Below are 23,959 nucleotides of genomic sequence, written 5' to 3'. Positions count from 1 at the left end.
GTCCAGAAAATGTTATATATACTTCCTGTTTAGAATATTGTGATCCATTTTCCTAGATTGTTTTCTTCTCCTCGACACTTTTAATTATTTGCGTGTCTTTACATTAAGAGAAAATTCCAGATGCCCTGTGCTTCGTATTACAAGGTATCCAGTAACATAATCTTCTTAACTACTTCTGTGCTGCAAGGCAGATAATGTCTTTGTGTAAGGCTTAGCAATTATTTCCCTTAAATCAGGGAGATTGTACAGAATTTGTATATTTTACATGATTTGCCTTAGTTTGTTAGCGACAGAATTTGGCTGAATCACTTGGATCAGTGGTTGGCAACCTGTGTGTTTGATCTACTGTACAATGCCGACATCCAACATGCTTGGCCAGCGTAAAACCTAGAATGAAATAAACAGTGGAGTATTGTTATAGAAGTGTATCCTTACATGATACATCCACCAAAAACAACATAACAGCTGTCAGTGATATTATATAATAGCCAGTCAATTTGGATCATGGAGTGAGTTCTATCTTTTATCAAGAAATAGTAATAGAAATATTTGAGGAGCGGTTTTTCATGAATCATTTAAAAGCTGATTTTGGAAAATTCCTTTAAGGTCATTTCTTCAATGTAAATAATTGATGGAGAAGCCTTTGTCATATGTCCTTTTAGAGGTTTACTAAACTGAGGTTGAGAGTCCTCGAGTGCCACAAGGTTGGTGAACTGAATCGGATGAAAGCTTCATTAGGGTCCATTGTTTATGGATGATCTAAAGGGACATTATAGGCGAATGCACACTAACACTAGGATATATGAAACCTAAAGAGGCTTTCACCACTGGTTTCACTGCTTTTAACCACTGTTTTTCAAGAAAAGGAGAGTACACAATTGAAGAGTATCTAGGATTCTTACTTGGGATATAATGATTTATTATTGTTGTTGTTTTTATTGAACAACAGCAATAAATATAGAGGTATATTGCAGCATTCCCTAAGAGGGAAAACATCTTGACATATGATTAGTAAAATACTCTGGAAAACATAATTTTATATTAGAATATTTTCTCATGAAATGATTCAGTTAAAGAGGATGTATCCTCCATATCAACTAGCCAAACGTTTTTCCCACAATGGCTACATTGAAGGCTTGAGTCATCCATACCAGTAACCACTGTTCATCCTCATTTTAGCTCATAGAAGAGAGTTTTAGAGGAATTATACTGAAATTAGAATATCAGTATTCAATGGTATCCTATGAGTATCTGATTTGTGAGATTCTGACCATTTGGACACTACAGTCATGAAAACAGGGTCCATTGTCCCCCCATATGAATGGAGCAATGATAGAGCATGTACCCTGGCATTCCATTCACTTGTAATGAGGCTGCCAAAGATGTGCAGTGTTCAGCCATGTGGGTAAGCCCCAAAGAGAATGAATTGAGGAGCAGTTCACATGCTCGACTGTTACTCTAATTTATGGTGGCAAGAGACACCCATGTTTATGATCGGTGGGGGTCTCAGCAGACAGGCTTCCACCAATGCTTCCTATCCCTGGATAGTGTCTTCCAATTGTACCTGTCATTTTAAATTACTTTTTAGATTAAGCTGTCCTTTGTGTATATGAGGATCAGCACTATTTTTGGCCACTATATTATTTATTATAATAATATATTTCAGCAGATTTCTGCTCTGCAGGCTTCATTTATAATTTGCAGTTCACCCAGAGCTGATGGGTGAAGTTTCTTCCTTCCCTCTCCATAGACTTTTATTGCTTGTCTTGCGACACAGGACAAAGCTGTGCTGATTTTCAGAGTGGAGGAGTTTTGCATCAGGAGGTGGGGGGGGGGGGGGGCTTGATAACAGGAGAAAGAAGCATTTTTGTCTAATAAAATATATTACAAAGTTACTTATATTTGCTTGTACTATTGATGTATGCAAAGTTTGTTCAAATGACAGTGACTATTTAAGGGGGGGGGGGGGGCATATACAATCCATATGCCCTGAAATAGACAAGGGTTGTCATTATGAAACAAAACCATCCTGTTTTTTTTCTTTGTTTTGTTAGCATTTGTTGAGCTGTGTTTCATAATAATTTATAGTTGGAAGCATATATTTCTAAGGGTCTTCCTGTATGGTCTATGAATACATTTGGAGGCCCAGTGATTGCTTCGGCCAATGACATTGTCAAAAATGACTGAGCTTGTGTGTCCTCCAGCATTTGCCTCGTTAGATGGACGTGCAAAGTGCATTAGATCAGTGGTCTTCAAACTGTGGACCTAAAACTGTTGCAAAACTACAACTTCCAGCATGCCCGGACAGCCGTTGACTGGGAGTTTGAGTTCTGCAACAGCTGGAGGTCCACAGTTTTAATATAGGTGCCATAGACTGTGAACATAAGGTGGCGCCATACTATGTAATTAAATGTCACAAGTCTTCACTGGATCGTTTTTGAACAGTGAGTATTAATATGATATATAAAATAAACATTGACAACCTAATTGATAATACTGTTTTATGCTTTGTTTCATTCGCATATTAAGCCACATCCCTATATAATGATGTGGTTTATCATGATTTGCTCCAGGGGTGCAGTTAGTAGGTGGCTGGGGGGTATGTGCTACTTGTACGCAGTGCCATGGGGACACCTATATGCCACTCTTCTTTGGCCAAGGTATCTACACACAGGACCAAAGAACTAACCTAAATCAGGAAAAAACCTAGCTGTGATGAGGAACATATACAAAATGTATCTACAGTCTCCAACAAATGAATGATGCTTCACTAGTGAGAACTAAAGTGTAGAAAATCATTTTGGCTTATGTCATTGATACAAGGCACATATTTGTTTATGGTCATATTTTAGTCATGTTGTGTGGTACAGGCATCAGATAGTGATCACCCCAAATTTACCATTCCAGTTATGTCTCATCTGAAAAGCTGAGAGTCATCTGCCATCTGAAGTCATCAATGGACAAGTGACAGAGTTGCCATTCGAAGATACATAAATTAATTTTCTCTCTTTTGTTATTTATTACAGCTGTTTCCAATGCGATAAGTAAGAATTAGGACAGAAGGAGCAGGATGAAAATATGGCAGTCCTGTTGTTGCCACCAGGTCCTGACGGCTTCCGCCGTTTCACCCCAGAATCATTGGCTGCTATTGAGAAGCGTATCGCTGAGGAACAGGCCAGAAGTGCCAAAAAGGAATACAGAGAAGGAGAGAACAATGAAAATAAAGAGGAATTACCTATACCACATCCCGACTTGGAGGCTGGCAAACAGCTGCCTCGAATTTTTGGGGACTTTCCGTCACATCTCATTGGGCAACCCCTCGAGGATATTGACCCATTCTACAGAAATCAGAAGGTAAAAAGCAGATTGTGTTTAACTCCCTCCTGATATCTGACATAAAATTCTATAGAATATATTGTATATTTACTTTTCTCTTTTAGCTATTAAGGGTCTATTCACACGGCAGAATTTACGCTTGCGGAATTCCACCTCGAATTAAAGCCCATAGGCTTCTATGGAATTCCGCACTTCCATTAACACTCCTCAAGCGGAAATTCAGAAGTGTGAATGGGAGTGCAAAATCGCATAGAAGTCGACGGGCTTTAATTTGAGTCAGAATTCTGCAAGCGGAAATTCTGCCGTGTGAATAGACCCTAACCCCTTTAAGACCAGCCTGTCTTGGGTTTCTACAGTCGGGGCCAAGAGTGCTAAGACTGATACAAATCTTGGCTGTCACAAAGTGTTTTTAGATCTTTTAGTTAGAGGGTTCTATTGCAACTGAAGTACAGTTATAATCATTTCATAACTTTTTAAACTTTTATAGACAAATACGGCAACTTTATTCAAAGACTTAATATTTGCAATAATGACTCTCTTTCAAGACTTCTGTAATTTGCCTTGTCATGCTGGATATCAGCATCTGGACCAAATCCTGACTGCGGACAGCCCATTCTTGTTTAACTAGTACTTAGAGTTTATCACAATTTCTAGGTTTTTGTTTTCCCATCCTTTTTTTGAAGACTTACTACAGGATCTCCAATGCATTAATGTTTTGGTCACTGAGTCCCTTAGTTACTACTTTTGCCATGTGACGTGGTGCTTTATTATGAAGCAAACTGTAAAAATTTTAAATTTTTGTCCGTCTCGAAATTTTTTGCCATCGCTGTGGGATCAAAAGAGGATGTTTTTACATTTTTTATCAATGCATTCCAAGAGTTTAGCTCTTGGCAATGGTTGGAAGCCTCTTAGAGAATAATTGGAGCACTAGTGACAGTTTATGTTTAATCTCATGATCAGTGGGTGTCCCAGCACTTGGACCCCTCCCAATTAGCAAGTTAACTTCTATCCTGTGGATAGAAGCCAACATTGCAAGTTAGGAATATCCCTTTAAGCCCAGTCATTGCAAAAGGATGTTGATTGTATACAACAACTGGTACCCACTGCTAATGCTCTAGACACAGCTCCTGTACCTGTGCCATCCACTGAACTTACTATTTTGTCCTATTTTGGTAGGAAGGGTGCAAATAGAATGTAGGGGTACAAATAATTGTGGTTTAAGGTTTATTTATAGGGATATGTCAACACTTTCATGGAATCTGCGGTGGTGCAAGAGGTAGGGAAAGCCACAGGTAGAAGAAAGATGATACCCAGCACTCACCAGTAATGCACAGTGAAAATTTATTATGCCATAGTGTAGTACAAGACGCGTTTCGGCATGGGAGCCTTTCTTAGCCGTCTGCCTATAGGCAGACTGCTGAGGAAGGCTCCCACGCCGAAACCCGTCCTTGTACTACACTATGGCAAAATAAATCTTCACTGTGCATTACTGGTGAGTGCTGGGTATCATCTTTCTTTTACCTAAGGTTCATTTATGACTGTGGTAATTATGTGTTCTAGCAAATGTAGATTACATATACGCTGTGTTGCTGTCTCTATCTTATACCCTGGTTACAATGAAGACATTTTAAAGATGTCAAAAGGTTTATGGTTCCCTATCTGAGGGCATCAAAACTGAGGAACAGACCTGTCTAATTTAGTAATCAGACATTGTAGGGAATAAAGGAAACATTCTAAGTAAATATCTTATGCTATATTTCTTACATAGATTCAGCACTATGTAGTTTGGAAAATAAATCCTAAAATGGTGTTTGAAAGGGACAACTTAACTTGGTTTCCATCCAGTCTATGTATGAAGTAGTAAATTATCACTGGGGGAGGACCAGTGATCAAATAGATCTTAGCTTGTGGGTCACAGATGGAGATCTGGGACCCATAACCTGGGATCTGAGCTCTCTGTTCATTGGTCCTTTCTCAGTGGGAAATGTTTCTGCTGTGACCTTTGGTGTTCATGAAATGGGTGTCGGTACTAGAGATGAGCGAACTTACAGTAAATTCAATTCGTCACGAACTTCTCGGCTCAGCAGTTGATGACTTATCCTGCATAAATTAGTTCAGGTTTCAGGTGCTCCGGTGGGCTGGAAAAGGTGGATACATTCCTAGGAAAGAGTCTCCAGGCCACCGGAGCACCTGAAAGCTGAACTAATTTATGCAGGATAAGTCATCCACTGCCGAGCCGAGAAGTGCGTGACGAATCGAATTTACTGTAAGTTCGCTCATCTCTAGTCAATACCCTAATATTTTTGATTCGGTAATAAGATATAAGGTAGAACAGTTTGTAGTTTAAAGGTAATCTGTCTGATCTATGCCATGGTCAGAGCTTAAAGGGGTACTCCAGTGGAAAACTTAATTTATTTATTTTTTAAATCAACTGGTACCAGAAAGTTAAACAGATTTGTAAATTACTTCTATTAAAAAAAAATCTTAATCCTTCCAATACTTATTAGCTTCTGAATACTACAGAGGAAAATCTTTTTCTTTTTGGAACACAGAGCTCTCTGCTGACATCACGAGCACAGTGCTCTCTTCTGACAGAGTAGGAGAAAATCCCTATAGCAAACATATGCTGCTCTGGACAGCTCCTAAAATGGACAGAGATGTCAGCAGAGAGCACTGTGCTCGTGATGTCAGCAGAGAGCAATGTTCCAAAAATAAAATAATTTCCTCTGTAGTATTCAGCAGCTAATAAGTACTGGAAGAATAAAGATTTTTTTTATAGAAGTAATTTGCAAATCTGTTTAACTGTCTGGCACCAGTTGATTTAACAAAAAAAAGTTTTCCACTGGAGTACCCCTTTAAGTGCCATAGAGGCGGTGCTGAGTCTCAGCATGCTTGACTCCTGCGTTCTCCACCCCTCCCTGCCTTAAGTGATTGACCCACAAGACTTGACTTCTAGCACTGAGCCTTGTTTATCATCAGTGAAGGCAGGAAGGGGTGTTGGAGGCAGGCAGCTCAGCACCGCCTTCTTGATGCTTTAGCGTTTGGCATGAGATAGGGCTAACAGATTTCCTTTAACCTTTTAAATGTATATTTAGATATGATAAAACCTTTAACACATATATTGGTTTGTGTTTTATTATATATATGTCAGGCTTGTTCACTATTTTATTAAGCATAAACATCTTTTAGTATGATTTTCTCCCAATGGCTGGCTGGCGCAGTATGCCACTATGTGACGCCTCAGCACAGCACCTTATTATGGAGGCAGTGCTTCTCAGGGTGAGTTCCTCCATAGTAGGGCACAAGGTAGGTTTTATTTATTTGGAAAAAAAAAATGTAGGTATTTAAGTTTCAGTGTGGGCCCATAGGTATATTTGGGTACCATGATACTTTGTCCTACACCGTGTACAGACCCGCGGTATGGCCATATGCATGACACCTAAAAAGTATTTTTTTTGCTGAATCACTATTGTACAATGCCCTTTTTACACACTTTGATCTCTGATAACTCTGTGGTAACTATCAGTACATTGTTTTTTTTTTTCCTTAGACCTTTATAGTACTAAACAAAGGGAAGACAATCTTCAGATTTAGTGCCACTCCTGCTTTGTATATAATTAGTCCCTTCCATCCTATCAGAAGAGCTGCAATCAAAATTTTGGTACATTCATATCCTTTCAAGTGAAATGACATTCTGCCTGTGCCGCTGACTCACCATCATATGTCCAATGTTCTCCGAAAATGTTATCCATCTGCTTTATGTAGTGCAAAACAAAGGTAGAAAATAACAATGGAAGGAAACATTTCTCAATAGCATGTATTATCTATCATGTGTTTACAGTTTGGGTTTTATGCTGTGTTTTAATTACTATTTACCATATTCTTATGGCACCAAATGGAAATGGGGAACACCAGCTCTGGTTCTCACTCCCTCAAATATTCTTCTAAGCTGACTGCCAAGATGGGACAATTGCTAATACTGCCGGTAAACTTTCTTCCATGTGCCCTTTAAAGCTATGTTCACATCAGCGTTATGGAGCTGTGTTACACGCGCTGATAACAGTGCTGGATGGAGGGTGTGACCCCAGACACCAATGGATCCCGACAGGTCCCATTCACTGTAAATAGGGTTCGTTATTTTGCATAACTGGCATCATTATAACAGAGCTCCTAATGCTGATTTGAACATAGCCTAAGGGGCTTTTACATGAACCAATGGGCTCCCATAAATGAGCGCCGATTTTTGTGATCAGCACTTGTTCATTGAACCTTCAGAAGCGATTGCTGGGTCATTCGTCTGGCCCCAAACCTCATGGGGTAGCATGGGGGCTCACTGGTTAGCATTGGTGCCTTGCAGCACTAGGGTCCTGGGTTCAGAACCCACCAAGAACAACTTTGTGGAGTTTGTATATTCTCCCTTTGTTTGTATGGAGTTCCACCCAAAAACAAACTGGTGTATTTGAATATAGAAGGAATTATTATCATTGTCTATTCAGCATCTTATCATTCATCTGCTAATCACCAGGCCAAATATTGGGAACAAGCTTTCCTAGGAATGCTCGTTTAGCCCAAAAGAGACTTAAAAGGGTATTCTGGCTTTTTTTTCAGGCTTTGAGCCCTTGATTCCAAGTTATATTTCTGTGAAATATGCTTCTATTACCGCTGTGCGCTGCTTTTTCGCTTTTTTTCATGCACAGAACTTACCCCCAGGAGTGCTGTAGTGCAGGTAATTTATAGGTCACATGATCTCTGGTGGAGTGTAGTTACTCTGAAGTGGGTGGACGAAAAGCCCAATGGGATGGATTTTCTACAGCAAATCCCTTCTTTCCCTTGAGACCGAACGCCGGGAAAAGCCAAAGACCACAGTAAAATAAAAATACACATAGGTAATAGAAGTATATTACACAGTATTATAACTGGCCATCATGTGCTTGAAGAAAAAAAAAAAATAGTGCCTCTTTTGGAGGTATGCCCCTTTTAGTTACTTAATTTTACATGCATTGACATTGAACCATTAAATCATAATTGGTTAAAAAGGAAAAGCTACTTTTTGTCATCACATTTTGAAGAAAGTAGAAACAGTTTTTGTTTGATGTGTATAACATTTACTCTTTAAAGATAGTCATTTTGGCTATTTTTGATAAATAAAATAGAACCCCCCTCCCCCCCCCCCCAAAAAAAAAAAAAAAAAAGGCTCTTTGCAGTTTTTCCTTACAAAAGAACCCTAATGATTAGAGTATGAGGATAAAAGAAACAAAATATTGGCTCAATTACAAGGCCCCTACAACGGAGGCAGTTATTTTATTCCCCAGCATTTCTAATGTGTACAGGGGCCATAACTTCTTTTTTGTGGAGACATTCCAGTGGGTATTCCATTGAAAAAAAAAATTTTCATATCAACTGGCTCCAGAAAGTTCAACAGATTTGTAAATTCTTTCTATAAAAAAATCTTAATCCTACCAGTACTCATCAGCAGCTGAAGTTGAGTTGTTCTTTTCTGTCTGACAACAGTGCTCTCTGCTGCCATCTCTGTCTGTCTCAATAACTTTCCAGTGTAGCAGCAAATCCCCATAGCAAACCTCTCCTGCTCTGGACAGTTCATGAGACAGAGGGGTCAGCAGAGAGCTGTGGTCAGACAGAAAAGAACAACTCAACTTCAGCAGCTGATAAGTACTGGTAGATTACTAGTACTGTAATTTTCAAATCTGTTTAACTTTTTTTTTTCTCATGGAGTACCCCTTTTAATGTATAGTTGTTATATTTAGCTTTTTTTTTTTAACTGTACCGTATTAAGGTTTCATATGTTGACTCTCCACTTTTTCAATTCACGCCATCAAACAATGAATGCTCAAGTACACTGCATATTCATAAATAACAATACAGAGCACTGTACAAATAATACAATGATCTAGTGCCCAATAAATACCAGCTCATAATAATCCAATACATTGGGCAAATAACTGTGTTCAGGCCCCAAACTAAAGTATCAGAAACTTAGACATTCCTTAGTCGCCAAGACCCCTGGATAAAGGATGGGGCACTTGCACATTTTGCCCACCCTAAATCCTGCCTTTTTTCACCATCAAGATTAAACAGAGTGTAAATGTTTTAACCAGATTAGCAAACGAAAAGAAAGTGGAAGTAAAATATACTTTGTCTTCAATACATTTCTACATGCCCCTTTTTTCTTGAACCCATTCTTGTGTATCACTTTATTTTGTATCCGCTATTTTTCGGTCCCCGTTATACCTTTGCTCTTATTTTGGTATTCTGCGCCCACTGATTGAGTTATTATTACTTGCTTTTTTTTTTTTTTTTACCTAAATGTGAATGATAAAAATAAAATGTAAACAACAAAAAATAAAGAGATGAGTCACTCCTGATAAAAAGGATTTAAGGCTTCTGAAATCCCCTGCTTCCTGACCAAATTATTCTAAAATACAAATATACCCACAGCTATTCCAACATATGAAAATTTTCTATTAATATATATGTATTGTGGACCTGTTTACCCACAAAAATTCTGTCATTTTTATTAACTTTTTTTTTTTACTTATACATGCAATGTAATTATTTGCATACTTTTGCCCCATATGGAGCATTGCATGGCTTATGAGACTCTATACATCAATTGTGTCAAAGAAGGAGACCCTTGGGAACCTTAGTTGACCGGAAAACCCTCGGGAGCCTTTAGAAAAGACAAATTACCACCTTTGTACTAAGTATAAACAATAATATTCTTAAAGGGGGTACTCCGTCCCTAGACATCTTATCCCCTATCCAAAGGATAGGGGATAAGATTTCTGATCGTGGGGGGGTCCAGCCATTGGGGGACCCCACGCGGTCTCCAGGCTGGCACTGCAGCATTCTAAACATGGAAGCATGGAGCTTCCGTATTCATGACATCTTGCAACATCCCCTCCATTTATGTCTATGCCTCCTCCTATAGACCTGACATTCACTCCATGCCCCAGAAGACTTGGGTGCCAGCGTTGGAGATGGCGAGGGGTCCATTTAATGGAACAATTTATTTTCTTTTGCAACAGATACATTTTGGAAGCTCCTCCTCCTTCCTCAGGAGAAAGGAGGTGGAGCCTCCAAAACATAGCTGATCTGCAAACCATCTGCTCCTCCAATGAGAATGATGTCTCTGAGTGCTAAAAGTATGGCACGAATGGCTCTATAAGGGACCCTTTTGCATATGTGAGTTGATAAAAAGTCAAACTGTGCACTGGCATTGCAGAAGGACTGCACATTAGTACATGTTTTATAAAAAGATAAAATGGGATAAAAGTTTACTGCAAAGCAACATTGGTGCATCGTGATTTCGTTATGTCAATTGCTTCACTCACCAGATCAGCATAGACTTACTCTTACCAATTAAAATGACAGTAATGCTTTCAGGCTATGTTCACACAGTATATTTTCAAGCATATTTTATTGAAAAACAAATACATCTGTAAAATCTTGGAAAATGATGTGCTCTATGTAAATCTATGGGAAAGAGTATGTCTGTGCACACAGTATATAAAAATGTTGTGTATCCTCAATAAACAAAAAAAAAAAAATATATATATATATATGTACATCCAAACAGCGGCAACTCCAATATGGTGAAAAAAAGTGAATGTCTTTATTTACACAAGCCATTTTCAAGCAGCAAATAAGTGAACAAAGAGCTTATTTATGGTCACGCAGGACCAATACAGTAATTAAACATTTAATATAAATGAGTGCAAATATATAAAATATTATATGATCCACACAATAAAGTGATTAGTGCATGATATATATATATATATATATATATATATATGTATATATATGACCTAGTGCATGAGGTATATATATATATATATATATTTATATATATATATATATATATATATATATATCAAGGCTGATTTGTGAGTCACTCACCCCGTGCACGCCCACCTCGCCACCTGTGCCGTGGACCGGCCGGTACCGCCTCCGGCTACTCACTTGTGGAAGAAAAGACAAGGTCCGGCACTAGGTTGCAGGTAAAAACTTCTTATTCCTTTATTTCAAGATTCTGCAGTACAGGGTAGAAAGTCTGACGCGTTTCGCTAAAAAGCTTAATCATATATATATAATATACATATTCAGTTCTATACATATTAATACATATATAATGCTCAGATTGTGTTAATCATCTAAGAAGTGCACATGTGTAATTCATATATTCATTAATAAGATGGGCGGAGAGGGTAGGAATCACTCACCATACTGTATCTATGCTGTAGAAACATGAGGATGCCGATCCAAGGTGTCTTCCGGTGATGAAGTAATGAAACTGGATGTTGCACTCCGGATTGCAGCACATTACTAGGTTGTCCGGACAACTCGTTCTCTGTGGCCACCGCATGCGCAGTGCCGAACAAGGAAACAGCGGACGCCATTATACAACAGGTCACTGTGTTATAATATGATACAGGCACACAGCAATCCCCTATACAGAGCTCTATTTGCACAAGGGGAAACAAAGGTGCAGTGCATAGCGTCGCACACTTAGATCCCCCAACCATTTCGGTTGAGCGGGGTTGCCATGGGCAACTCCACCAGCGTTAGACGGGTGCTGTCTTGCTCATTTCTGGAGAAGCGCATCCTCTACATAACAGCAAAAATATATGTGACCTGTGTACCCTTTATAGATTATATCCAACAAGTCATGTGAATAAACAATATTTATGCACAATAAGTTTATATATTGCATTTTTGGTGAGTGATTCTCCCAACCTCTGCTCCATCTGTAAGATGACAGAAAAAAGAAAAAAATTAATAAAAATTAATTCAACCTATACAGATATGAGGCCAACATCCTTATGCATTATAAATCTCCTTTGACATTTTAAAATCGACATTTATAGATCCACCACAGTTCCCCGCGTTTGAGAACTGTGGTGCAATTTCCACCCCTTTTCAGTGGGGGTACATGGTCTACTATAATAACGTCAGCTCCTTCTCATTGTGACCACATTCGATAAAGTGACTTTGGACTGGTACATATTAAATAATGATGATGGTTCATTCTTTTTTTTTTACACTAAAAGTAGTTTCTCCTACATAGAGTAGGTTACATGGACATTTAAGTATATAAATCACATGATCTGCATCGCATGTAAGTAGAAAACTGATCCTATACTTTATAAAAGTTGTAGGATGAACAAATTCAGTTTTTTTTTTTTTTGAATATAGGAACAACTGATACAAGAAAGACATGGAAATGACCCGTTCCTAATGATGGACATATAACGTTGTGTGGATTTTTTAACAGGCACATCTGCTTTTACAATTTTGTCCCTAAGATTTGTTGTACGGCCGTATGACATCAAAGAAAAATTGGCAAACTCTGGGATGTGATTTAAACAACTACTCAGGATATGCCAATATTTGTAATTCTATTTGACGCCTCAAAGTATGTCCTTATAAAGGCAATATATTTTCTCTGTGTTTTTTCAGGTTAAGTTTCTAGTAAGGTGAATCTCTCCAAAGGAAAAACTTTTTGTTTGCTAAACTTGCATATCATAGTATTTTAATGCTGGTTCTATTCTCCCCTCCTTGTTGATGATTCTCTTTGCACCAATCATCTGTCTGTTTGGCAAGGAACTAATCATATTGTGAGGATGATGACTATCGTATCTCAATGTAGAGTTACAGTCTGTTGGTCTTCTGTAAATGTCTGATGTTAATTTGTGCCCAGAAACAGAAATTACAGTGTCAAGAAATTTTATGGAAGATGAAGTAGTAGTGAGAGTGAACTGGATACCCGCAAGCATAGAGTTAAGTTGTTGATGGAACTCATTAAGCTGTTCCAGGGTACTGGTCCACACTAGGAAAATGTCATCTATGTATCTCACCCACTTCAGCTCAAGGCCAAAGTGGGGAAACACATAGATGAACAATTCCTCCATGTGGGTGACAAACAGGTTGGCATAGGTGGGCACCACATTTGTCCCCATGGCTGTTCCCACCTGTTGCACATAATATGTGTGTTAAATGTGAAATAATTATTCGTAAGAACCGACATGAGAAGATCAATAACATGTGTCTGTTGGTGAAAAATCTTGCTGAATGGCTATTTAACAGCCTGTACACCTACATCATGGGGGATGGAGGTGTACAGGCTAACCACATCTAGTGTGGCTAAAATAGCCCCCTCTGGAACAAACGGGTCATGAATTTGCATAAAAAATCCCCTGTATCTCTAATATAGGATTTTGCCACATATACATAAGGTCTAAGTATGGAATCAAGAAAAATAGAAATGTGACTGGTCAATGAGTTACGTCCAGACACTATAGGCCTGCCAGGCGGGTTATGAAGTGTCTTATTCATTTTTGTTAACCGGTATAGTTGTGGTGGGGCTGGGTGTATAACTATTAGGTAGTCCATTAGGGGTTTATCAATTAAATTATTCTCAAATGCATCTTTCACCAGTGTTTCAATATGGCATCCATTCTCCCATTTGGGATCAGTTGTCAACTTTTTATAGGTGTAGATGTCGCTCAGTTGTCTGTTAGCCTCTTGTATATATTTCGAACTGTCCATGATCACAACCGCACCCCCTTTATCAGCAGGTTTCACCATTAGGTTGTCCTACTAGAATGCCTGATTGAAACTGTGGTTTTATGACAAAAAGAACCAGACTATGACTGTATCTAGAACCAATGTTGAAATTTTTGACACTAACATCAAAGTGGCTAGTGATTTTATACCAAATGCTTCATTTCCTGCCATTGACACTTTTTCTACGTTAGTTAGAAAAGATGTCGAAAAATTGAAACAATCTATTCATTCACTTTCTCTTCCCAATATGACACATTATCAAATACTTGAACTTAACAAACTGGTTCATGACCACAACCTAGTGGTGAAACCAGCTGATAAAGGAGGTGCAGTTGTGGTCATGGACCGTTCAAAATATATACAAGAGGCTAACAGACAACTGAGCGACACCTACACCTATAAAAAGTTGACAACTGATCCAAAATGGGAGAATGGATGCCATATTGAAACACTGGTGAAAGATGCATTTGAGAATAATTTAATTGATAACCCCCTAATGGACTACCTAACAGTTAAACACCCAGTCACACCACAACTATACCTGTTACCAAAAATAAATAAGACACTTCATAACCCGCCTGGCAGGCCTATAGTGTCTGGACATAATTCATTGACCAGTCTCATTTCTATTTTTCTTGATTCCATACTTAGACCTTATGTATATGCAGCAAAATCCTATATTAGAGATACAGGGGCTTTTTTTTTTTGCAAAATTCGTGACCTGTTTGTCCCAGAGGGGGCTATTTTAGCCACACTAGATGTGGTTAGCCTGTACACCAATGTCCCACATGATGTAGGTGTACAGGCGGTTAAAACAGCCATTCAACAAGATTTTTTCTCCAGAGAAACAACAGCTTATTATTGATCTTCTCATGACGGTTCTTACGAATAATTATTTCACATTTAACGATACATATTATGTGCAACAGGTGGGAACAGCCATGGGGACAAATGTGGTGCCTACCTATGCCAACCTGTTTGTCACCCACATGGAGGAATCGTTCATCTATGTGTCTCCCCACTTTGGCCTTGTGCTGAAGTGGGTAAGATAAATAAATGACATTTTCCTAGTGTGGACCGGTACCCTGGAACAGCTTACTGAGTTTCATCAGCAACTTAACTCTATGCTTGCGGGTATCCAGTTCACTCTCACTACTTCTTCATCTTCCATGCAATTTCTTGACACTGTAATTTCTGTTTCTGGACACAAATTAACATCAGACATTTACAGAAAGCCAACAGACTGTAACTCTACATTGAGATACGATAGGCATTATCCTCGCAATATGATTAGTTCCTTGCCCATCAGACAGATGATTGGTGCAAAGAGAATCATCAAAGAGGAGGGGAGAATAGAACCAGCATTAAATACTATGATGTGCAAGTTTAAGAAACGTGGGTATCCACATAAGGTGGTTTATAATAGCAAACAAAAAGTTCTACCTTTGGAGAGATTCACCTTACTAGAAACTAAATCTGAAAAAGGCCAGAGAAAACATATTGCCTTTTTAAGCACATACTCTGTGGCGTGAAATAAAATTACAAACATCATAAAAAAAAACATTGGCATATCCTGAGTAGTTGTTTAAATTAAATCCCAGAATTTGTCTATTTTCCTTTGATGTCATACCACCGCACAACAAATCATAGGGTCAAAATTGTGAAAGCAGACGTGTCCGTTAAAAAATCCACACAACGTTATATGTCCACCATTAGGAACGGATCATTTCCATGTCTTTCTTGTATCAATTGTTCCTATATGCAAAAAAACACTGAATTAGTTCATCCTATAACTTTTAAAAATTATAGGATCAATTTTCATCTTACATGCGATGCAGATCATGTGATTTATATTCTTAAATGTCCATGTAACCTACTTTATATAGGAGAAACTACTTTAAAAGGATATTCCAGGGAAAAAACTTTTTTTATATATATCAACTGGCTCCAGAAAGATAAACAGATTTGTAAATGACTTCTATTAAAAAATCTTTATCCTTCCAATAATTATCAGCTGCTGAATTTGAGTTGTTCTTTTCTGTCTGACAACAGTGCTCTCTGCTGACATCTCTGCTTGTCTCGGCAACTGCACAGAGTAGAAAAGGTTTGCTATGGGGATTTGCTTCTACCCTGGACAGTTCCAGAGACACGTTTCATCAGAGAGCACTTAGACAGAAAAGAACAACTCAACTTCAGTAGCTCTTAAGTACTGAAAGGATTAAGATTTTTTAATTGAAGTAATTTACAAATCTGTGAATTCGGGTAGCAAACAGACATGGTGCACATCTACAATCTTGTATAATGATCTAATTGCTTCTCAGCATAATGTCAAAAACTAACAGGTTGTTAGTATACATTTTTGATCAAAAAGTACAAGCCCACTCGCCACGTCAAGGCCACCTATTTAGAGTGGGTCCCTAACGTCCCTAGCATAAAATGGCGTAGCACTGGGCAGCGACCACCACCGCCGCGACACCAGTGCCCACGGGGGGGGGGGGGGGGGGGGGGGTTTGGTCTTCTACCTTAATTTACAAATCTGTTTAACTTTCTGGAGCCAGTTGATATATATAAAAAAGTCACATATAGGTCAGAAATGAGCCAGTCAGCACCCGTCTAACGCTGGTGGAGTTGCCCATGGTAACCCCGCTCAGCCGAGATGTTTGGGGGATCTAAGTGTGCGACGCTATGCCCTGCACCTTTGTTTACCCCTTGTGCAAATAGAGCTCTGTATAGGGGATTACTATGTGCCTGTATCATATTATAACATAGTGACCTGTTGTATAATGGCGTCCGCTGTTGGCCACAGAGGACGCGTTGTCAGGACAACCTAGTCATATGCTGCAATCAAGGAGTGCAACATCCAGTTTCATTACTCCATCATTGGAAGACGCCTTGGATCGACGTCCTCATGTCTCTACAGCATAGATACAGTATGGTGAGTGATCCCTACCCTCTCCGCCCATCTTATTAATGAATATATGAATTACACATGTGCACTTCTTAGATGATTAACACAATCTGAGCATTATATATGTATTAATATGTACAGCCCTGAATATATATACCTCATGAAAATTCACTAATCACTTTATTGTGTGGATCATATAATATTTAATATATTTGCACAATTGTTTAATTACTGTATTGGTCCTGCGTGACCATAAATAAGCACTTTGTTCACTTTTTTGCTGCTTGAAAATGGCTTAGTGAGCAAGCCGAAAAATTGCATCACTTTTTTTCACCGCATTGGAATTGCCGCTGTTCATTTTTTGGAGTGTGTGTGTATATATATATATATATATATATATATATATATATATAGAAGAAAAATTGGCGCAGCACTCAATAAGATGCAAAAATGGTGAGTTTATTCCCACATGTCAAAACAAGCGTTTCAGCTCCTCCATGGAGCTTTTTTCAAGCATGCTTCAAATAAGCTCCATGGAGGAGCTGAAACGTTGCTTGTTTTGACATGTGGGAATAAACTCACCATTTTTCTTCTATTGCTGGACTTTGATCGAGTCGAGGCGCCAGCACCGGGACTTTACGGTGAAGTAGTGCTGCATTGAATTTATTGAAATATATATATATATATATATATATATATATATATATGTGTGTGTGTGTGTGTGTGTATCCAGGATACGCCGGTGTGCTGCAGTCAATTCCTCTTTTTTGCTATCTACCTCATTGGACCCAGGACCGGGGTCCCTCTGACTGCTTGCACCCACTACCTGCTTATACCACCAGGTGTGCTGCTCTTTCTTCATTATATATATATATATATATATATATATATATATATATATATGTATGTATATAATTACACCTGAACTGAAAATACAAACACACTTTTAAAAAATTCTAAATACACCTGAAAATATGCGGTTTGACCAAAGCCTAAGCCTGAAAATGCAGATGCAATTTTTGTTGCAGTTTTTGATATACTTTATTTTTTAACCATAAATATGAGTCCACCTTATGTGCCGGCCAAAAGCAAACTCGGTTTTGCAGCGCTTGTTTTTCTCAACCTGGTTTCTACAGATAAAACATCTTCAAAACCCCGAATAGAATTAAGAAGTCTGCGCTGTATTTTATTAAATGTTCCTGGAAAATCAAGTCAGGTATAAGAAGAATGGGAGGCAAAATGTGTACAAAGGCTTCAACCACTTAAGATCAATCAGCGGCAGTGATGGAGATATATTTAATCCTTTATTATATCATAATTGACGGCTGTTCGTGCTGCATTACTTCACACGTCTATGGAGATTTCACCACAGTAAAGTTGTGTTTTCCAATGGGTATAAATAGTGAAGACGTCTTATAGGTCCCTCGTCCAGTAGTCCAAGATTCTACCATAGGGAACCAATTTATGCTTTGTCCTTCTTTTCTTTGTGTCTGTACAGTGATCCCTCAACTTACAATGGCCTCAACAATAGTTTCAACATACAATGGTCTTTTCTGGACCATTGTAACTTGAAACCCGACTCAACATACAATACTATGGACAGTCCAGATCTGTGAAACGTGTCAATGGCTGTTTACTGGTAAAACACCTGTATTACTGAAGTGCATTCACTGACTGGTATCTGGTAGCGCCCCCTACAGTACAGGGAGGTATTACATGTTCTGTACTGTTCTTTACCTGTATTACTGAAGTGTATGCACTGACTGGTGTCTGGTAGCGCCTCCTACAGTACAACGAGGTATTACATGTTCTGTACTCTTTACACCAGGTGAGGGGGGCTCCATTTTACATTTTTAGGACATTGCGTGTACTGTACAGGACCCTGAAGAAGCTCCTGTCCTCTACATAGCCTTCGGCTGTCCGGGCATGCTGGGAGTTGTAGTTTTGCAACAGCTGGAGGCACCCTAGTTGGGAAACACTGACATAGACAGTGATTTACAGCTCCCAGCAGATCTTTCTTACTTTTATATGTAAGGATTTGCTTTATCTATATTAGTTATCTACTTATTTTTCTTTAATCCTCACTTTCTCCTATTTTTGGATGACATTTTGGTGGCTTCAGAACCAATTACCAGGTTTCCATAGAGTTCTGGTCTCAACATACAATGCAATGGTCCCAACATACAATGGTCGTCCTGGAACCAATTAATATTGTAACTTGAGGGACCACTGTATATACTGTACATGTGTGTATGTATGTGTATATATATATATATATATATATATATATATAAAAAATGTATAATAATATATGTATAATATAATGTATAGTATAATGTATAATAATAATATATTCTATCTCTCCAAAATACGGTATTTTCCTTGACTGATAATTCTCACATTGTTCAGTATGTTTATAATGTGCACTATCCTCACAAACTGCGTGTTCATGGCTATGTCGGACCTGGGAACATGGGGCAAATACGTAGAGTAAGTACCCCCCATATTATGGTATATCTACAATGTGTGCTATATTATTTTCTATAAGAACTGCATGGCTGCAAACATTTGCACATCTATTACATAGTTTTGATGGTATTGTAAATACTGTAACTAATTCCCAGTTTTATTGTGTTCTTTTTATAAAAATGTTATTTTCGTGCATAAAATATCATTTAAACTGTGCCTATTACAAAGTCTTATGCTCTGTTCACACCACTTAGAGCATATTTGGCTATATGCTGGAAAAATTCTAACATGCGAAACGTGTTCATAGGCGATAATGGGCCTGTTGTTTGGGCTGTATGCACTGACATGCCTTGGATTTCACTGAACTGAACTATATCAGTAGTTTTGAGGGGATTGCGGGCCAAAAGCATATACTGTATAAGCTTTATTTTTTTTATAAACATAGATTGAACTTTATTCCATTCAGTTGACTATGAGGGGGGGGGGTATATATATTTGGTGTTACTGTTGGGAGATTCATGGTGTGAACAGGGACCTGTTCATCATTTTCCGCCATTTTCATGATCATGTGTTCTGAACAGTTGATCTCTGTACATTTTGTAACATTTCTAGTTTTCATATTAATAATAATCTTTACAAATACCCCTCCTCACTAACCAGTAAGAAGCCCTCTGTTTCCCATATATGTATATATAGCCTATATGGACTAATTCACTGTATAGACCTGTGTTTCCCAACAAGGTTGCTTCCCCACCATGGGAGTTGTAGTTTTGCAAGGGCTGGAAGCATCCTGGTCGGGAAACACTGCCATGGACTAAAGGGGGGGAATAAGTCAGAATCAATATCACAGAAAAAAATAAAAATTATATATGTTCCTCACTAGATCATGCAGATGCTTTACATGTCTTTTTTTATGTCTAGCTTCTATAGTTGGCTCACAAATCCCTTTGCTATGCTGCTCACCCATTCTGACATCCACTGCTCAGAAAAGGGCCTTGTCCAAGGCAAGCACTGAGCCCTCCTTCGCTCACTATGCAGTCACTTCCTCCCTGAGTCTGCTGTGCTTGGTCTTTTTGTTCACTCACTGCAGGGTGCTTGGTAACCCCTTCTCTCTGTTTTCATGCTGCAGTCTGATAAGACAGGAGTGAGCACAGAGGAGTGCTAGTCTTGCCCTCACGTCCTGGACTTTGTCCCATCCTGTGTTTCAGCTGGAGTAAAGGTGATTCCACAGTTGGACAGGATTATGGCATTACTGGTTTTTGAGGACTGGGAACAATTCTGAACAATTATCTATGTTAACCCAATAAACTCTTCACTATAATGCCCATGACATCTTTTATTATATCTTATTTATTACCCACAAATATTTTCATGTTGTTGATCAACTGCTTTCCACATTGATTTTGATGTCTATGTTTTGATGAAATGCTTTACCAGGGCTTTCTTATCTTGTGAGACGCAGTAGGCACGTAAGTAACCTCATAATCTCCACTTGCGCCCCCTTCATGATCTCTGCTGAACTCACTGGTTATGCTGCATCACAATTGCACCATGGGAAAGACATACTCAGCTGCATTTTGTCATGTAGAGATAGATGATGATGAAGTGATCTTGTTATTTTTACATATATAGTGCAACGTTGTAGAAAAGAGTGTTACATGTAATCTTACTCTTGGATTTATAGATGCTTTTAAGAAAGTAAGAATCAGTATAGTGGTAGATCCCTTTGTCAGGATTGTAAATATGGCAAAAAATGTATTGTAGCAGCAGTTGTAGAAAGTAGTGTGTTATGTGCATAGTAAACAATTGTAAGGGTCCTGGCAAATAGTCTTGAGTAAAAGTCCTTTCCAGCTATTACCATCTATTACCACTATTTTCTGATAGTGCTCATGATATTAAAGATTTTCTACTACACTCTGTTATAGTTCATTCCCAACCTCTAAGATCGTGTACCACAACTGGAAGAGGAAGGATGAGCATTGTATATTTACTGATATATTGTCTATGTATATTGCTTGCGATTATAAAGCGTCATGGTTATTAAAGAAAACGCGGTAATGATTTCCACCTTAGAAACCTCATGGTTTTAGCTTAAAGGGGTACTTTTTTTTTTACTTCTTCCACAGTGCTCTCTGCTGACATCTGATGCCCGTATCAGGAACTGTCCAGAGCAGGAGAAAATCCCCATTGCAAACCTATGCTGCTCTGGACAGTTCCTTACACAGATAGAGGTGTCAGCAGAGAGCACTGTGGACAAGACAAAAAAGAAATTCAAAAGAAAAGGAATTCCTCTGTAGCATACAGCTGCTAAAAAGTACTGGAAGGGTAAAGATTTTTTAATAGAAGTTATTTACAAATCTGTTTAACTTTCTGGCACCAGTTGATTTTAAAAAAAATGTGTTCCACTGGAGTACCCCTTTAAGGAAACCTATCCTTACGTTCATGTTACCTGAACCACAAGTAATTTGGCAATCCCTGGTGACTTCTACCTGCCCTACCTACCTTGATTAATAGATTTCTCTCTATACTCAAATGGGTAGAGATCCATCACTTACGGTACGTCTGGTGGGGCAGAGAGTAGCCGCCGCGGGCTGCCCGATGTCTCTTGGTTAAGGTAACATGAAAGTAATGACATGTTCTCTTTAGAAACCACTACCCATTGATTTCAGTGGCTCTTGGCTTTCCTACTGAATAGGTTAAACCTGAAAGTATCTGCAACATAAATTGACATGCTACAGCACATGCCAAATTTATAACCTAAAGTATATTAGAAAATATATTTGCATCTAACACTGTGCATCACAGGGTGTTTCACAGCTCATAAAATAATGCCATCACTTTTTTTTTTTTATCAGTTGAGGGTCGATCTTCTGGGACCCCTACCAGTTTTAGGAATTGAAGAGATGTGATGGTGTGGTGTAGTGTTCTGCATGACATCACTTCTCAGCTTTTCCTGCACAGCAGTGCATCTTGTTGCATCTATGCATGGAAAAACCATTCTAGTGATTGGAGGTGCTCCCAGAGGTTAAACCCCCAAAGATCGCCATCATAAAGCAATTAAGCGATAGTATCAGATTAGCTATTTCCTAATAAGTAACTAATAAAAACCGCCATTAGGCTAAGTTTCCACTTGGGTTTTTTTCTGGCAGTTTTTGGAATACTGCCACTGCAGTTTTTGAGCCAAAGCCAGAAGTGTATTCAAAAGGAATAGGACATATAAAGGAAGGACTTAGACTTCTCCTCCCTTATGGATCCACTTCTGACTTTGGCTCAAAAACTGCAGTGGCAGTATTCCAAAAACTGCCAGAAAAAATCCAAGTGGAAACTTAGCCTTACTTGGTGCATAATCATCATAGAATCCCATTTAGGAGACAAAAACCCAGTGATGAAACATTATGGCCCTCATTTACTATTGCAAACCCGACATGTTTTGTCGGGTTGTGCGCCAGATTCTGTCGCATTGCGTCTGCGCCAGAATCTGCGCCCCAAATTCTGTCTGTGCCAGAATTTGCGCCAGAATTGAAGAAACCCCGACTAACTCTCCATTTTGCTAAGCAAACCCGAAAAGGGGTAGGACCACCGGGAAAAGGGGCGTGGTCTTAGAAAAGGGGCGTGGTCCCGACATTTTCACAAAAACCCAACATATTTACTAAGGTTTCCACATAAAATGTGGTGGATTTGAGCTGAGGAAAACCCGACAGATCAGAACATGTGTAAGAAAAGCAAAATGTGGGGAAAAGTGGAAAATGTAGGGAAACCTTAGTAAATACTGTGGAAAATAAATTGTAGGGAATTAAAACCCACAAAGAAACCTACACAACACTCTTAGTAAATGAGGGCCTATATCTGTAAAAGATGGCATCTCTATTTAAAAGCCATAGATGCATATAAATTCATGTTTGAAGTTCAAAGCTGTGTTTGCAGATGTGACGTTGGCTTCGGAAACATTCTTCTGTTACGAATATAAAGTATTACCATCATTACCCGGACTAGATTCTATATATATATATATATATATATATATATATATATATATGTAATATATATTTATATATCGTATTTATATATATTTATATATTGTATTTATATATATTTATATATTGTATTCATCCATAAATGTAAACAGAAGATTCAGAAGCAGTCAACAAAACAAGAAGTTGGCTTGATGTAGTGGAGGCAATAATCTCCAGCATCTGCTGCTTTGAAATGCAATGGCTTATCTTGTCGTTGTCGACAGGGAAAAAGGAAAATGCCCCTGGTTGCTCAGCACATAACATATCTCCTGTGTGCAGCATCAAAATCATTGCTAAAATGGATCCTACAAGAAGGTGGGAAAGATTCAACTGCTTTTATAAAGAGTTTGTCTACGACGCCTTTTACAGTTGCGCTTCCTTCATTATAGCTAGGGTTTCCACCTGGCCGGTATTTTACCGGCACAACCGATATTTTGGCCACCTTGCCAGCAATGCAATGGCAGGTATTTATCCAACCAATCCTCCAACTCCCGGAATGTTGCACCATAACCTATGCCAGTGTTTCCCAACCAGAGTGCCTCCAGCTGTTGCAAAACTACAACTTCCAGCATGCCCGGACAGCCAACGGCTGTCCGGGCATGCTGGGAGTTGTAGTTTTGCAAAAGCTGGAGGCACCCCTGGTTTG

The 23,959-nt window shown here is 38.7% G+C and overlaps 1 protein-coding gene across 1 annotated transcript in view; it reads left to right on the top strand.

Annotated features, from left to right (window-relative positions):
- The window catches only part of LOC130273220 (sodium channel protein type 4 subunit alpha B-like), a 488,856-nt gene that overhangs the window by 170,126 nt on the left and 294,771 nt on the right, over window positions 1-23,959 (top strand). The window contains exons 4-6 of the mRNA XM_056519644.1: window positions 3,027-3,354; window positions 6,887-7,007; window positions 19,234-19,321. Coding sequence (XP_056375619.1) covers window positions 3,079-3,354; window positions 6,887-7,007; window positions 19,234-19,321 — 485 coding nt within the window. The 5' untranslated portion in view covers window positions 3,027-3,078. The remainder of the gene's footprint in view (window positions 1-3,026; window positions 3,355-6,886; window positions 7,008-19,233; window positions 19,322-23,959) is intronic.

The sequence above is a fragment of the Hyla sarda genome, chromosome 5, assembly GCF_029499605.1.
Source record: "Hyla sarda isolate aHylSar1 chromosome 5, aHylSar1.hap1, whole genome shotgun sequence".
NCBI lineage: Eukaryota > Metazoa > Chordata > Amphibia > Anura > Hylidae > Hyla > Hyla sarda.
The sequence above is the reverse complement of the archived record's forward strand: the minus strand, read 5'-3'. Positions and strand labels throughout refer to the sequence as shown.